Source organism: Aspergillus mulundensis, assembly GCF_003369625.1.
Source record: "Aspergillus mulundensis strain DSM 5745 chromosome Unknown scaffold_6, whole genome shotgun sequence".
NCBI lineage: Eukaryota > Fungi > Ascomycota > Eurotiomycetes > Eurotiales > Aspergillaceae > Aspergillus > Aspergillus mulundensis.
Genome location: NW_020797894.1, coordinates 1138545 through 1154254, shown reverse-complemented (window position 1 = coordinate 1154254; position 15710 = coordinate 1138545). Strand labels below are relative to the sequence as shown.

At 53.9% G+C, this 15710-nt stretch overlaps 9 protein-coding genes across 9 annotated transcripts; 6 read left to right on the top strand and 3 right to left on the bottom strand.

Moving 5' to 3' along the window:
* Positions 1-87: 87 nt before the first annotated feature.
* DSM5745_06555 (uncharacterized protein) lies at positions 88-2182 on the top strand (the record flags this gene model as incomplete). Its single annotated transcript, XM_026748571.1, has 4 exons — positions 88-285; positions 335-672; positions 721-1996; positions 2066-2182. The coding sequence occupies 4 exons, from the start codon at positions 88-90 to the stop codon at positions 2180-2182; spliced, it is 1929 nt and encodes a 642-aa protein (XP_026602875.1).
* A 575-nt stretch (positions 2183-2757) lies between these two features.
* On the top strand, positions 2758-3877 carry DSM5745_06554 (cysteine and histidine-rich domain-containing protein; the record flags this gene model as incomplete). Its single annotated transcript, XM_026748570.1, has 3 exons — positions 2758-2863; positions 2982-3510; positions 3565-3877. The coding sequence occupies 3 exons, from the start codon at positions 2758-2760 to the stop codon at positions 3875-3877; spliced, it is 948 nt and encodes a 315-aa protein (XP_026602874.1).
* Positions 3878-5423: 1546 nt separating this feature from the next.
* DSM5745_06553 (putative ethanolamine kinase) lies at positions 5424-6903 on the top strand (the record flags this gene model as incomplete). Its single annotated transcript, XM_026748569.1, has 5 exons — positions 5424-5597; positions 5647-5758; positions 5831-6291; positions 6354-6688; positions 6741-6903. 5 exons carry the CDS (start codon positions 5424-5426, stop codon positions 6901-6903), a joined length of 1245 nt encoding a protein of 414 aa, XP_026602873.1.
* Positions 6904-7025: 122 nt separating this feature from the next.
* On the bottom strand, positions 7026-8159 carry DSM5745_06552 (sugar phosphate isomerase/epimerase family protein; the record flags this gene model as incomplete). Its single annotated transcript, XM_026748568.1, has 1 exon — positions 7026-8159. One exon carries the CDS (start codon positions 8157-8159, stop codon positions 7026-7028), a length of 1134 nt encoding a protein of 377 aa, XP_026602872.1.
* A 595-nt stretch (positions 8160-8754) lies between these two features.
* On the top strand, positions 8755-9948 carry DSM5745_06551 (Gfo/Idh/MocA family protein; the record flags this gene model as incomplete). Its single annotated transcript, XM_026748567.1, has 1 exon — positions 8755-9948. One exon carries the CDS (start codon positions 8755-8757, stop codon positions 9946-9948), a length of 1194 nt encoding a protein of 397 aa, XP_026602871.1.
* Positions 9949-10261: 313 nt separating this feature from the next.
* On the bottom strand, positions 10262-11987 carry DSM5745_06550 (sugar porter family MFS transporter; the record flags this gene model as incomplete). Its single annotated transcript, XM_026748566.1, has 3 exons — positions 10262-10618; positions 10691-11407; positions 11460-11987. 3 exons carry the CDS (start codon positions 11985-11987, stop codon positions 10262-10264), a joined length of 1602 nt encoding a protein of 533 aa, XP_026602870.1.
* A 445-nt stretch (positions 11988-12432) lies between these two features.
* DSM5745_06549 (shikimate dehydrogenase family protein) lies at positions 12433-13422 on the top strand (the record flags this gene model as incomplete). Its single annotated transcript, XM_026748565.1, has 1 exon — positions 12433-13422. The coding sequence occupies one exon, from the start codon at positions 12433-12435 to the stop codon at positions 13420-13422; it is 990 nt and encodes a 329-aa protein (XP_026602869.1).
* Positions 13423-13477: 55 nt separating this feature from the next.
* Positions 13478-14750, bottom strand: DSM5745_06548 (inositol monophosphatase family protein; the record flags this gene model as incomplete). Its single annotated transcript, XM_026748564.1, has 5 exons — positions 13478-13592; positions 13647-13775; positions 13841-14279; positions 14352-14492; positions 14573-14750. 5 exons carry the CDS (start codon positions 14748-14750, stop codon positions 13478-13480), a joined length of 1002 nt encoding a protein of 333 aa, XP_026602868.1.
* A 443-nt stretch (positions 14751-15193) lies between these two features.
* DSM5745_06547 (type II 3-dehydroquinate dehydratase) lies at positions 15194-15655 on the top strand (the record flags this gene model as incomplete). The annotated part of the gene is made up of 1 exon (XM_026748563.1): positions 15194-15655. One exon carries the CDS (start codon positions 15194-15196, stop codon positions 15653-15655), a length of 462 nt encoding a protein of 153 aa, XP_026602867.1.
* Between the last annotated feature and the right edge of the window lie 55 nt (positions 15656-15710).

Below are 15710 nucleotides of genomic sequence, written 5' to 3'. Positions count from 1 at the left end.
CGGTTGCCATTATTGTAGTCGCACAAAGCCGTCAAGTCTTACGGCCATACTTATCGCCGGAATACTGCTGGTGGTAGTAAAGTCAGGATGGCGTTCGCTCTACCACTATTGGCGCTTGTTGCGCTAGGTCCTCAGTTTGTGACTGCAGGTATCATTGATCGCCGCTCAGTGTTGTCGGTCAGCGATGCAGACTGGGATGCCTTCAACTCAAGTGTCTCCGGGCGGTTGCAAAATGGCGTGCCGATGCTTGCGCCTTGCTATACCAACTACAATGGACAGCAACAGGTATGACTCCGAGCGACGAGACGGAAGAACGGCAATGCTAACAAACCAGGACGTGGATTCCCAAGTGTGCGACGCCCTGCAACAGAACCGAGCCAACCATCTCTTCGTCACGGACCAGTTCGGCGGCTATCAGGAATCGAACTGGGGCGGATGCCAAAAGACTGGAGACAACTGTGCGATGAAGCTTACGGTGCCAGATACGGAGACTCCAACATCAAGACCATGCATGCAGGGAAGTGTTCCGACAAGATATGTTGATGCGCAGAGCGTGGAGGACATACAGAAGACGCTGCAATTTGCGAGCGATAACGACCTGCGGTTGGTTGTCAAGAACACCGGGCATGACTATACGGGGAGGAGCTCGGCTCCGGATTCATTTGCGCTTTGGTAGGTTGGCTTTCTGGCTTTTGCCTATTTGCCGTACTGATGGTGTAGGACGCATAACATTCAACCTCCTATCGAACTCACCAAGGCTTTCGTTCCTGAGCAATGTTCAGATGCAGTCGGCGATGTGATCACCGTCGGTGCTGGACAGCAGTTCGGCGGAGTTTACGAATGGGCCAATGCCAACGGGTACCGAGTCGTGGGTGGTACATATGCAGGCGTTGGTATGGCCGGTGGCTGGTTGACCGGAGGAGGACATAGCATGCTGTCTCCTGAACTAGGTCTCGGTGTCGACAATGTCCAGCAGATCAAAGCCGTGCTTCCAAACGGAAAGTATGTCACCGCGAATCGGTGTCAGAACCAGGATATCTTCTTCGCCCTGCGCGGTGGCGGCGGCGGCACTTTCGGTGTTGTGGCGGAGATCAGTTACTCCGTCCATCCCAAGAAGGATATGCAGTTTGCACGAGTTGCTATCGACGGGACCAATGACGACGTTGTTGCTGAGCTCATCTCAATTCTGGTCGAGAACGCCGACAAATGGGCATCCGAAGGCTGGGGAGGCTATGTTTTGATGCCCGTGGGCCGAAGCTCGATGATTTCCCTGGGCACGTCGTTGCTCGACCTGTCTGATGCTCAGGAGTCTATGCAGCCTCTGTTTGACTTGGCCAACAGACCCACTGACGGAGGAACAGTGGGCAATGCCAGTATCGCGACTGCGGATTATAGCGACGTCCTCGGAGGTATCATTGCCGCTACAGAGAGCCAGATCCTACCAAGCTCGGCCTGGACCATGGCTACGCGTCTTGTCCCTCAAGAATACTTTGTCGGCGACAACCAGCAGCAGCTCTCTTCTACTTTGCACGACATAATGATTGTGGCAAAGGGACAAAAGGTGCCTGCGCAGTCTACGCTGATGCTTTACGCAACAACGCCGTACCTGTATTCTCAGACAATGACCAAGGAAGACAAGGTTGGAGGCCAGGATGCATCCTCAGTGACTCCGGCCTGGCGTCACGGGCTCTGGCACGTCCTCTTTACTCGACAGTTCGACGGCACAACCACCGACCAGAGCGTGGTCAAGAATCTGTGGCAGACAACGCACGAGATGATTAACCCGCTGCGGGATCTTACGCCCAACGGCGGTGCGTATCAAAATGAAGCTGATCCCTTCGAGCCTAATCCCGCACACTCGTTCTGGGGACAGGAGAACTATGACAGACTGCTCCAGATCAAGAACAAAGTTGATCCAACCAACCTGCTAACTGTTCACAACGGTATTGGGTGGGATAAGACGGATGGGAAATACAGTTGCTATCCTGACGTTAAGGTATGAGATATCTCATCTCGGCGGTTATGATTTGCATTAGATCGGAGATAAATCTTGTCTCTTGAATAGAGTTCGTGTCCCGCGTCCGGCGAACCTGCCACACCAAACGACGAGTTTTTCGGGTTACCGAAACTGTCCGCCGTCGTTGACTATGTTGAAACGTATATGGAACACGTAACCGAGTAATCGAAGTGACGATTAATGCACCTTTTCGGCATTGTCGACAAGCTTCTCGACCTCCTGCTCGGTCCATCGATGGAACAATTTCTTCGGATCGGACAGTGCTCCCTTGTCGGGCTGTACATGCAGAACTGGAACATCAAATTCGTATACGTCTTTCCATTCTTTATTGCCAGGCACCATAATGTCGACCTCCGAGTAGTCGAATGGCCGGCGTCTATGCAGTTGGGTCACGGTGTGTTTGGCCGTGTCGCAGAGCCCGCAACCGGCACGGGTGAAGAGCGTGACGCGGGCTTGGAGGAGACGCGCAGTTGGGAACATTGTATATAGATATTCTTTTTAATTATTCTTAATGAGATATTGGTTGAACGACAGACACGATGTTGTTGTGTCGAGCCGAGAAAGCCGGAGAGGAACCCGAATGGAACCTTCGAGCTTCCCCAGACTAGACCGCTTTGGGCTCTGACGATTTCGAGAACACTCCCCCACCTTGTCCTCCAAGGAGTCCTCTTTGTTCTCTTAAAAGTCTCAATCCCCTTGACTGTCTCGATCAGCTGAGATAGCAAATCTACGCGAACACAATGGCTACCAAGTGCGTCCACAAAGGCTGTGGGAAGGTGTTCACCGACCCGGAGGAGCCCTGCGTTTACCACCCAGGCCCGCCAGTATTCCACGAAGGACAGAAAGGTAAGTAGAGCTTCTCCATCGGTCTGTCTAATTTGGCGTTGGGGGAATATGTCACTCGCAAGTACCCTCTGAGTTAGTGGCCTCCGCAACCATCGCTAACTTTACCTCATCGAATCAGGCTGGAACTGCTGCAAGCCCCGCGTCCTCACCTTCGAGGAGTTTATGGACATTCCTCCCTGCACGACTGGAAAGCACTCCGCTGTTGACGATACCCCTGCGCCTGCTAAGAAGGACGAGCCTGCGGCATCTCAGCCTCCTGTTGCCGCCCCGATCCCTGTCAGAGACAGCGGGGTACCCCGGCCTGTAGCGCACTCGCCTGCCATCCCTCCCCCGTCGAATGCGCCTTCGCCCGCTCCCGAAGAGCCAGAGTCTGATGATCCCGAGCTTGCGATTCCCGGGAATGCTACATGCCGGAGGAGAGGGTGCGGTGGGACTTATAACCCTGATGTATCGCGGGATGAGGAGAAGTGTGTCCACCACCCCGGCCAGCCTGTTTTCCATGAAGGCAGCAAGGGTTGGTCGTGCTGTAAGCGGCGCGTACTTGAGTTCGACGCCTTCTTGAAGATCGAGGGATGCACGGAGAAGAAGAAGCATCTTTTCGTCGGAAAGGGCAAGCCGGCTGGGGAGGAGAAGGTCGAGTCTGTTAGGTCAGTTTCCTCATGCCTCGCCGATCTCTACGAACGCTAACATGTTGATTATAGGAATGACTTCTACCAAACAGCAACCTCCGTCAACGTCTCGCTATACTTGAAGAAGATCGACAAGGACAACGCCAAGGTCGAGTTCACGTCCACTGGCCTTACGCTGGACCTTCCGACTACGGATAACAAGCGCTACAAGGACAGCTACGAGCTGTTTGCGCCGATTGACCCGGAGAAGTCCAAGTTCAAGGTGCTGGGTACGAAGCTGGAGTTGACGCTCGTCAAGGGCGATGGGACGAGCTGGCCGGTGCTACGGAAGGACGATCGATGGACTGGAGAGCGCATCCAGATTGGTGGCGCAGCGAGGGCTTAACTCGACTTCGATATCGGGTGTATGGCAGTAGATGAATCACGAATATCAAATATCATGCGTATGGCTTCCACAATTTTCGCGTATTCCGTAGAATTTATTTCAAAAGGCATGGGCTCATGCTATCGCCAACATAGAGCGGATAACATATAGCTATCAAGGCACTGTGCATGGAGTCTTGAGTCAACCACCTGCCAGACTGCGCGATACTAGGTGACTCGACACGAGGTTAGAAAACCTTTCAGTACGAATAACCTTGCAGCGAGAACGACACTGTAACAACCTCCTGCAGTCGTCTGCACGAAGCTAGACAAGACGACAGACAAGCTCTACAGTTTGAGAGAATTTTACAGCAAGCAAGGCAGAAGAGATCCCTGAGAAGCCACTACAATCCCACAATTCCACCAAGTACCAAGGACCAAAAGGTAGGAGTAAAAAAAATCGTGTCGCGCCCCCTCCACAGCCAAAGCGCATGGGCACGCCAAAGAGGCACACCTAGCCCAGCCATGAATTGTAAGGGAAAAAGAAGGACGCGGTGGTCAAAATTGGTCTCCAGAGCCGGGAACGGAAGAAAACCCACAGAAGACTCAGAAGAATCTCAACAGGATAACCCTCAGCGAGCCGCCGTAGCGGAGCTCCGGTTTTAACGAATTTACATGATAAGTAAACCGCTACTGATGATGGAGAGAAAAGAAAAGAAGGGGAATGGCGGACGGCCGGTGCAAGAATTTATAGCAGATGGCTGTGTTGGCGCTATAACCGATTGGGCTAGTGTCGCTTGTCCAGGTGGCCGGTGAGGGCTCGGCTAAGTAGACAGTCATGTGACTGAATAGAGCGGCAGAATTTTGGACGGGCGGTCAGTTGAGGGGAATCACATGTAAATGTGTGGCTAGCTGTATAGAGTTAGATTCATACTTGTAACTTTGGTTCGTATTTGCCTCCCTCCGGCTGGATGTTTGTTCCCTGAGCCCGGAGGCAAAGGCCACAGATGTCTGGACAAGGTCCTCCTTAGTGTCTTGACCCCTGAGCGATAAGTGATATCAGCGTCAACGTCAGCCTTACTGTCTCGGCGAAATAGAGGACTAAGATCTCACCCGCGGAGTTGACTGCGGGATAGCGTGACAGCGACAAGGATACGAGAGGGGCGCTCTTGCTCTCCAATCACAGCCAGGGAGGCACGAGACCACCTCTCCATTATTCTCCAGGCTTGACGACATCGTCTCCTCTTCTGGCTCCCCCTTCTTTGTGGCAGACTATCTTGTGGCCGTACCTACTTTTATTCCTCTTGTCCCTATACCTTGGCCACTCACTACGACTCTGCGAAAAAAGCCCAAGCCCTACCGCTATTCACACTCAATTGCCGGCTATTTTGTGCTAGAGAAATTTTGGGTGCCTGTTCGCCGGTACCTGAATTCTTGAGCCGTACCGCTTTTAGCGACATTAGCCGTGAGCTCGCTCCTTTTTTGTGGCACTTTGCATGAGACTGACAATATTTGACTCTGCAGTACGATATTTTCTTGCTGAATAAACGCACCGTTGCCTCGACAGTATGGGCTCGATCAACGGGTCGGACGCTTTTGCCCCCCGCTACATTGCGCAGTCGTACAACCATGCGGACTCACACGCCTCTGCCCTGCGGCTCATTCTCACGCTGAACCCTCACTGGGAGGGACCAGAGAACAAGGTCGAGTTCGTACGGTTCACAGACGGAATAACCAACACTGTGCGTTACCCAGACGAAAGCAAAGCTCGCAAGCGACTAACCGCCGCAGCTGTTTAAAGCTATAAACCGCAAGTCCGGTTTGACAGAGGAGGAAATAGACAAGGATGCAGTACTGATGAGAGCGTACGGTAATCATACAGAGATCCTCATAGACCGCGAAAGTATGCGAAACCGGCCAGCCCCTTTTCCACTGCCCAATGCGACATGTGCTAAGTAGAATGGTCCACCCACAGGAGAAACAAACTCGCACGCGCTCCTCGCTAGATTCGGCTTAGCCCCTCCACTCCTGGCTCGGTTTAAGAATGGGCTTCTGTACCGGTTTATTCGCGGCCGCCCGGCCACCCACGAGGATCTGGTTACCGAGAGCGTCTGGCGTGGTGTTGCGCGGAGACTGGGGCAGTGGCATGCCGTTTTGCCCATTAGCGCGGCCAGCCCAATGCCAAAATCCGGGAAAGGGACTTCGCTCTTAGACTCTGTAGAAGTGGCCGCGGATGGCCTGCCTGTGAAGACGGACGACCTGAAGGTCATTCAGCCTCGACGGCCCGGGCCAAGTCTGTGGGCTGTACTACAAAAGTGGATTCTTGCATTGCCTACTACTACTGAGGCGCAGAAGCAAAGACGCCGGAGCCTGCAGACCGAGCTGGAGCGCGTTGTACGTGAGTTCGATAACGGTGAAGGACTAGGAGAGGATGGCGTATGTCTACCCAAACTTCTTAGCCAGAGCCATCATGGCCTGTACTAACATGTTTTTTGCAGCTGGTATTTGCGCACTGCGACCTGTTGTCCGCCAATGTCATCATTCTCCCATCCGAAGGACGTCCCGAGGATGAGAAGGAAGTCAACTTTATCGACTACGAGTACGCCACGCCATCACCGGCCGCCTTTGACATCGCGAACCACTTTGCCGAATGGGGCGGTTTCGACTGCGACTACAACATGATGCCGACGCGATCTGTCCGCCGGGGGTTCTTGACTGAGTATGTGCGCAGCTATGCGGAGCGTCGGGGCATCCCACAATCATTACAACCAGAGATCGTGGACCAGCTATGCGAGGATGTAGACCGCTTCAGAGGACTGCCTGGATTATATTGGTGAGTATCGGACATCCATAAATCCTTAAGCACTGAGTACTAATGGCTGTAGGGGCATTTGGGCGTTGATCCAAGCGCAAATCTCACAGATCGACTTCGACTACGCTTCATACGCCGAGACACGACTAGGCGAGTACTATGCATGGCGAGCTGAGACGGACGGAATGGAAGGAAAAGAGAAACCCTTGCGTGAGCGACGATGGGCAGAAGCGTGAAACGAAACATTTCTTCAACAGTAATATTTGTACAACGGGTTTCAACAGCGTGCATGATCATTATTACCCAACTAATTAGACAAAATAACTATTTCTAGATGAGACATCCATTCCCTATATTTTTACAGCCGATGCTGGACAGCCAGCTCCTCCTGCACCTCCACTCTCTCCCTCTCTCTACTGCTGGCATGAGCAGAAACAGGAACAGGACTGGGGACCTGCACATCGAGCCCCAAAGCCCTAACAACCTTCCTCCAGCTATCCATCCCCCGCCTCGCATGCTCGCCCACCGTTTCCAGACGGGAATCGTTACACGTCCGCGAGAACAACTCCAGACTCACCCACCCCTCAAACCCAAGATCAAAGAACGCTTTCGCGATCTCCAGAACAGGCAAATACCCGCCCCGGTCCACCTCGCACGGGAACAACCGCGCATTCCGGCTCCAGTTCATGCGCGCCGGCTGGCCGGCTACATAGAACGGGTGCTTCTCGTCTAAAGGCGCAGAAAGACGCTCGCCGTCAACGAGCTGGATATAGAAGATTTTTTTGATATCTAGTTCACCCGATGACACTTTTGAACGGAGTATGTCCATGGACCTCGTGACGGCTTCAGCAGCGTCGGGCGTCCTGCCATCGGGCGAAGTAGGGTCCGCGTAGATGCGCCCCGCGATATTGAAACTGTCTAGACAGATCCCGAAATTGTCGCGGTTGACGAGCCTCACTACGTTCCAGGCGCTCTCCCAGGTATCGACGTGCGTTGACCAGCAAAGGGCTTCGTAGACGAAGCGGAAGCCCTGCGCTGCGCCGATATCCGCAACTCGTTGTAAATCGGAGACGATGACATCCAGATCCCCCGTTGTCCGCGGCGCATTGGTCTTTGCATCGTTCCCCAAAAAGTTCGCAGGGATCTGGATGAGATCCGTCTCTAGGATCCTGGCAAGCTCGAACCACAGCGGTAGCTTCTCCTCTACCAGGTATTTCGTTTGAGTGCGGTCGAGCAGGCCCTCGTAGAACGCGAATGGCTGGAGACAGATGAATGTCAGGTTGAGCTGTTTTGCGACGGAGGATGCGTGCTGTGCGGCTTGGATGAGGGAGCCGTTGAATCTGGTTTCGGCGAAGTGGGAGAGGTCGTCGATGAAGAGCTCGATGCCTGTGAAGCCGTGGGCGGCGGCGACGCGCAGCTTGTGGTCTAGAGCGTGCAGGCCTGGTTTTGAGAGGGACATTGTGGGGATCCCGACTTGGAGGTTGGAGGGCATTTTGGCGGGTGTGGGTTGCTTCTCTGAAGTCTGAAGTCTGAAGTCTGGATGATGGGTGTATGGTTGGTGATGATGAGGGTGGTGGTTATAGGTAGGGTAGGACAGGTAGTTTGCGTGGCTGATGATGTGCAGCGAAGGAAATACGAAGCGACGCGATGCGTAAAATGACAGATCGCGGAAGGAAATGAGCAATCAGATTCTCTTAAAGACTCCAAGGATGAAACAAAGCGGTTATCTGCGGATGGTGTGATAATATAAGTCCTTGTTACAGGAAATGTTGATATCAGGCTGTCGTAGGATTGTATAGCGGGTAAACGCTTCCCAGGCCTGCCGGGAGAGCGTTTTGCCCTCTAKCTCCCCCCATCCATCCCCCTACTCCATACTGTTTGCGAGCACACTCCATCCCCCCGCAAATGCAATCCACATTCAAAGTCCACAATCCAGTGTCCACAGACCCTGGAAATGATCCCACGTTCGGATTCTAATCTCGATGACCCCATCGCAGATCGCGCAGGTCAGCCTACATAAACGCAGCCACCCCGCAAATTCTCCGAGACCATGCAGACTGAATCTCAACCCCCTGCCCACCTGCATAATGACCTTGACTTCATCTTCCACTATCAGCGAACATGTCGGGAGCCAGAAACTCCGCATCGTCATCATCGGCGCCGGCCTCATCGGTCCCCGCCATGCGCAGTCTGTGCAACGACACCCATTAACCCAGCTGCTCGCCTTCGTCGATCCTTCGCCCTCTGCTATCCCGATCGCTGAGTCGTTTGGTGTGCCCTGTTACCCTTCTCTTGCGGAGTTATTGGACTCCAAGGACCCAAGACCCGATGCGGCAATCGTCGCTACGCCAAACCACACGCACGTCGATGTCACGATCAAACTGCTAGAAACCGGCATACGAAACATCCTCCTCGAGAAACCGATTAGTGATGACCTTGACTCCGCCGAACGCCTCCTCGCCGCCCTCAAGAAGCACGAAAATGGCAACGAGAATGCCAAACCCAACATCCTCATCGGCCATCACCGGCGCTTCAACCCCTACGTCCGCACCACAAAGACCCTGTTGAACGCGAACTCCCTTGGCACCATCATCGCAGTCAACGGTCTCTGGACGCTCCTAAAGCCCCCGTTGTACTTCGCGCCCCCAATCGGCTCCTGGCGCGCAGATAAGAACAAGGGCGGCGTGCTAGGGATAAACCTGATCCATGATATCGACGTTCTGCAATTCCTATTCGGACCTATAAGTCGTGTGTACGCTGAGCCTACAAAGCCACAACGTCAAGAGAACAATCCAGAGCATACAGCTGAGGAAGGCTGCGCGGTGACACTGCGCTTTCAGTCTGGGATTGTAGGGACGTTCCTCATCTGCGATGTAACGCCGTCGCCGTTGAACTTTGAGACGGGGACGGGCGAGAACCCGACTATCCCGCCTGTTTCTTCTGGGAGTGCGAGTGATTGTTATCGGATTTTTGGGACGAGGGGGAGTTTGAGTGTGCCTGATATGACAAGGTGGAGTTATGATCATGTTTCTGCTGACGATGGGGGAGGGAAGGAGAAGGGGTGGAACCAGGAGCTTGGTGTGCAGAGGATGCCGGTTGAGGGAGGTGATGAGCGGCCGTTTGATAGGCAATGGGAGTATTTCGTTGATATTTTGCACGGTAAGAAGGTGGGTGAGGAGGTGGGATGTAGTGTTGAGGATGGGGTGAGGGCGCTCAGGGTTGTTAGGGCTGTTAGGCAGAGTATGGAAGGGAGTGGGCCTGTCGATGTGCAAGTCGATTGACTACAAACTCAGCACTGTAAGGAACATGTTAGGATTAGGATAGATCTATTAAAGAAATAGAGAAGGAGTCAGTAACGTCATAGAGGAGTGCCATTTATACCTGTATGAAAGAGACCAACGCCGGTAGGGATTGGGAGCCAGTGATCCCTCAATCATGGATGAGCGGCCAAAATATGTATAAGATATCCACGTGGAAGCAAAGTGTCAGTGAAGATGGTATTATCCAATATTTGGCCATAGTTCAATATATCCAAGCCCGTCATACCCTCGTAGATACATCATAAATCAACCAATATATACCCATAGACTACAATCAAGCCTCCTCAACATACTCCCTCGTAACGCCCCCCTTCCCCTCAGCCTCCATATCCGCCCGAAACGCCTCCTCATTGTCGCGCAACTCCTTAAGAAGCAGCCCATGCGCCCGCCAAACGGGCTTCTTGTCAAACAGACTCTCCATGCTCTCGAGCGGCACACCCTTTGTCTCGGGTATAAGGAAGAACACAAACACGATCGAGAGGATCATCAGCGACGCGAAGAAGAAGTATACTCCGTACCCCATCGCCGTGAACATTTGCGGCGTGAAGCGGGAGATCAGGAAGTTCCAGAGCCAGTTTGAGGCGGCGGCGCAGGCTTGGGCGAGGGATCGGACGGTTGGGTCGAACATTTCCTAGAGGGAGTTGTTAGTGGGGGTTTCTTGAATCTGGAATAATGGGGTGGGATGGGAATGACATGGACGTACAGAGTTGATGACCCACGGCGTGCCGTTCCAGGATGGTGTGTAGAAGGCTGTCCATAGGTAGAAGAAGAAAATGGCTGCGATGCCACCGCTGTCGAGTTCCGTGCCCTCGGGGTTATTCTCTGGCTTTGCGATTTTGATGTATCCGCCGACGATCCACAGGCAGATTGAGCCGCCCAACGCGCCAACGAGGAGCAAGTTGCGTCTTCCAAAGTGGTCGATCAGGTACAGCAGCCAGACAAAGGTGATAACGGCCTTGACGACGCCAAAGATACCGGTTGTCAGGAGAGAAGTATTGCCACCTGTCACGCCGATACTCCTGAACACGGTGGGACTGTAGTAGTTGATTGCGTTGATACCCGAGCCGTTCTGCCAGAGGAACAACATGGAACCCAGGAAGAGACGGTAGAGGATACGCTTGTTTGTCCAAGCTGCTTTGAAGGGCTTCCAGAAGCCAAGACCAACCTTGGCGCGCTGTTGTTCGAGAGAGTGGTCGATCATGCTGACTTCCTCCAGCATGTAGATATGGTCGGGAGACAGGTTGCGGATCCAGGCCAGAGTCTCAATTCCCTTCTCGCGGTGGCCGCGGAGGAAGAGCCATCTGGGAGATTCTCGGATAAAGAGCGCGCCAATGATGAGGAGACCAGCGGGGATTAGCTGCACGGCGAAGGGGATAAGCCATTGTTTGTGGCTTGGAGCTAGGGTTTCGTCCACGCCATACTGTTCACATTAGCAAACCTAGAACAAATAGATAGTATGAGGGAAAAAGTACGTTGATCCAGAAGCCAACGACACCACCCAACTGCCAACCAAGCTCGTAAACACCTACAAGACGTCCACGAATTGCAGGGGGTGCCATCTCCGCGATATAAATCGGACAGATGTTCGACCCAGCGCCAACACCAATGCCTGCGAGCACCCGTCCGCCATAGATGAGTCCCAGTCCTCGATCCCCATTAGCACCAAGCATCATGCCGGCACCCAGGAAGAAGATCAGGGCAGCGGACATAAGGCCCCAGCGGCGGCCCCAGAAGTGGCCAATAGGGTAGGCGAAGAGTGCACCGAAGAAAGCACCAGCCTGGTACAGGGAGACGATGTTGGCACTGACGAGGTCGGAGTCGAGGTTCTCCCAGTCGAATTCATCTTTGAAGGATTGTAGGGACAGCGTGGTGCCGATGAAGGCGCTGTCGTAGCCGATCATGCATGATGTGAAGGAGGCGACTGCGGCAAGCAGGTAGACGCGCCAGTTGTAGACTTCGCGGGGGGTCGGTCGGTCTTCGACCAAGGCGAGGATGGACATTGTGCCTGTCCTATCCTAGAAAATAGAGAAGCGGAGGAGTGGTGATGAAGCGGAAGAAAGAACTCCTGGGGAGAAGAGAGAGAAGCCTTATATACCTGCAGGGGAGCATGCTGGGTAAAGGAATCGAAGGCCACGAAGGGATTTCGCCAGCCATGACTCGACGCTCGAGGATTGTGGGGAAAGCATTTACCACCTGAGCTAAAGCAGATTAAACGAGGACAATCGCCGAGATCCCCACGGGGTCACGCCTCCAACTCCGATTAAGCGAGACGCAGGACTGTTTCTCCACGGCCCACACTGCTGGCGAAAGCGTTCATCCGCCGCTGTCCCCTCCACCCTCGCCGGTTAAACACTCGCCGTCAATTATAATACCCCATCTTTCCTCTCCCATCTTGTCCAGAAGATTTTGGACAACTCTGCCTTTCCAGTTCACATCAACAACACAATGGAGCCCATCACCATCCCCTCCGACCGCGACGGCGTCGCCTACCTCTACGGCCACCCACTGCGCAACTCGCTCTCGCCGCCCCTCCACCAAACAGTCTACAACGCGCTCGGCCTGAACTGGACGCAGATCCCCCTCTCAACCGCAGATGGCGCCTCCTTCACAAAGTCTCCCGAGATCACCACCTTCCTCTCCTCCATCCGCTCAAACCCTAAGTTCGTCGGCTCCTCCGTCACAATGCCCTGGAAGGTCGCGATCATGCCGCACCTCGACGACCTGACAGAAGATGCGCGACAAGCAGGCGCCTGCAACACGATTTTCCTGCGTAAGGAAGAGGATGGGAAGACCGGGTACGTTGGAACGAACACAGACTGTATTGGCATTCGCGAGGCGCTGTTGCAGGGCTCGCCTAATGGCGCGGAGCACTTTAAGGGAAAGCCCGCGCTTATTGTTGGCGGTGGTGGCACTGCCCGGACAGCGGTATATGTGTTGAGAAAGTGGCTGGGCGTGAGCAAGATCTATATCGTGAACCGAGATGCGAATGAGGTCGAGGCTATTCTTGCGGAAGACAAGCAGCGGAATCCGTCCCCCTCGGCTCCGTTGATCCCCGTTTCAGATCCCGCTGTTGCGGCGACGCTCGAGGCACCGGTTGCTATCGTCAGTGGAATCCCGAACTACCCGCCGCAGACGGAGGAGGAAGTTAGGGCTCGCGAGACGCTGCGTGTGCTGTTGAACAGGCAGACGCATGAGAAGGATCAGGGCGTCATCCTGGAGATGTGCTACCACCCTCTTCCATGGACGGAGATTGCGCAGATGGCGCAGGATGCGCGGTGGAAGGTTATTCTTGGTTCGGAGGCGCTCATCTGGCAGGGTCTTGAGCAGGCGAGGCTCTGGACGGGTAAGGACATTGTTGGGGAGCCTGGATTGGTGGAGAAGGTCAAGGCGTTTGTTGCGCAGACCGTTGCGGAGAGGTCCAAGTCAAACTTGTAAATCAATCATGAAGCATATAGATCTAGAATAAATGCATTGTATAGAGCTGTATGGTCTATGATTGTAATGTTGGTCTAGTGTATTCTAGCTGGCGGACGCGACGCCAGACTTCTCGAACTGTTCGCTCCTGCGTCTCTCGTCCTGTCTCTGTATCTGAAGGTCCAGCGGGCCTAAATAAACTTAGTTAGATAATATCCAGGTAGGAAAAGAGACTGGACACATACCGAATAGCCAAGTACAGCCGACTCCCCAGATTAACCGGCGCAATCGGTCCATCTATATCCTGTGGCGGATTCGCCGTCGTAACCAAACCTCCAGCTTCAAGCAAGATCGCAACGCCGGCCGCAACATCCCTAGACATCCGTTAGCCACGTCTTTACAAGCCTGAACCCCGATAAAACAAAGAATAGAGACTCACCACTCCCAACAACCCCCCTCCCACCAAATATCCACAGACCCCATAGCCGTATACGCAAGATCCATCGTCGCGCTCCCCAGACTCCGAACCCCATGCACCATACCTCCCCTCCCACCCCTCGAGCCGCGCTCCGACGCCAGATTCACAAAACTCTCAATCTTCCTCTGCAGATTGCCGTCCGGGATATCGCGCCGATCCTTCCCCCACTCGCACGCAAAAATACACTTCGATGGCGCGGTCGCCGGCATAGGCGGGATAGAGGGCTTGCGGATGAGAGGGAGCTGTTGCGTTTCGTTCAGCCATGCGCCGCGGTTGAGGCATGACGAAAAAAGCTGGTTTAGCATTGGCGCGTAGATCACGCCGATCACGGGGTAGTGGTTTACGATGAAGCCGATCGAGACGCAGAACATGGGGAAGGCGTGGGTGAAGTTTACGGTTCCTGTACGGTAGTTGTAGGACTAGGGTTAGGGACTGCGTTGTAGGGGATTGGGAGTGGCAAGGGCACGCGTACCATCTAGCGGATCGACGCACCATGTCGGCTGCGCATCGATCAGGTACTCTCTGCTCTGGCCTTTCGCGTAGCTCTCCTCGCCGATGAATTTGTGGGTCGGATATTTGGCTTGGATAGCGGTTTTGATGAGGGCCTCGACGTCTGCTCGTCGCTCGTATTAGCGCAACCCATCACCAAGCCCTAAGTGCGAAAGAACTGTTCGTGATTGGGAAGCGACATACCCTCGTCAGTCTGCGTCACCAAGTCTACCGCATTCTCCTTCTCCGCATAGACCTGGTCAGCGTTGCGCTCGTAGATGCGCTCAAGCAGGAGCTGGCCTGCTTTACGGGCGACGTCGATTGCAAAGGCGCAGATCTCGTCGAGCTCGGCTTGCGGGATGGGGCAGTCTATGGTGTTCATGTTGCGTCGTAAGAGTGGTCAAGAGAAGAGAGGAGGAGAGATAAGGGAGAGGGGAGAAAAGAGTCAGAGGGGTCCATGATGACTTGGAGTGGAGATCGTCCAGATAGGCCGCTGATAACCGAGTCAGTTATACTACGATCTATGCCTGCATAACTCTGGGGATAGGCCACGAGGATAGTAATTAGATGGAGTTTCTGGAACGTGCATCGCTTTAATTAGATTGAAGATCATCCACGGCCTTGAGAGTTTCGATTGCCCCATACTGCGACCCTGATTGTGCGCGTTGACTGGGAAGTCCGAGCCGGCAGAGCGTTCTCCCACGGCTTTCCCTTAACCGACCTCCGCGCAAACCCCATACTAGGATAGACCAGAAAGACTGACTTATAACAGTTCATCTCCCATCGATATTCCCTAGATATCTACAATTCACTGTTACGCGCGCAATGGCCAAATCAATCCTCCTCATCAACGGCCCCAACCTCAATCTTCTGGGCACTCGGGAGCCGCACATCTACGGCTCAACCACCCTCTCCGACGTCGAAGAATCATCCAAAGCTCACGCCGCCTCGTTCGGTGCCACCCTCCAGACGTTCCAGTCAAATCACGAAGGTGCCATCGTGGACCGTATTCACGCTGCCCGCGGAAACACCGACGCGATTGTCATCAACCCTGGCGCATACACACATACATCCGTCGCTATTCGAGATGCGCTGTTAGGCGTCGATATTCCCTTCATCGAGCTCCATGTGAGTAACGTGCATGCGCGGGAGCCGTTCAGGCATCACAGCTACTTCAGCGATAAGGCGTCAGGAATCATTGTGGGCTTGGGCGTGTATGGGTACAAAGTCGCGGTGGAGCATGTTGCGCTGAACTTCAAGCCTCTGGAAAAGAAGGCTGCTCTGTAATAATGTTCTGCATTACGATATTCCTGCGATGAGCTCATGTGTTTTATGGTATCAA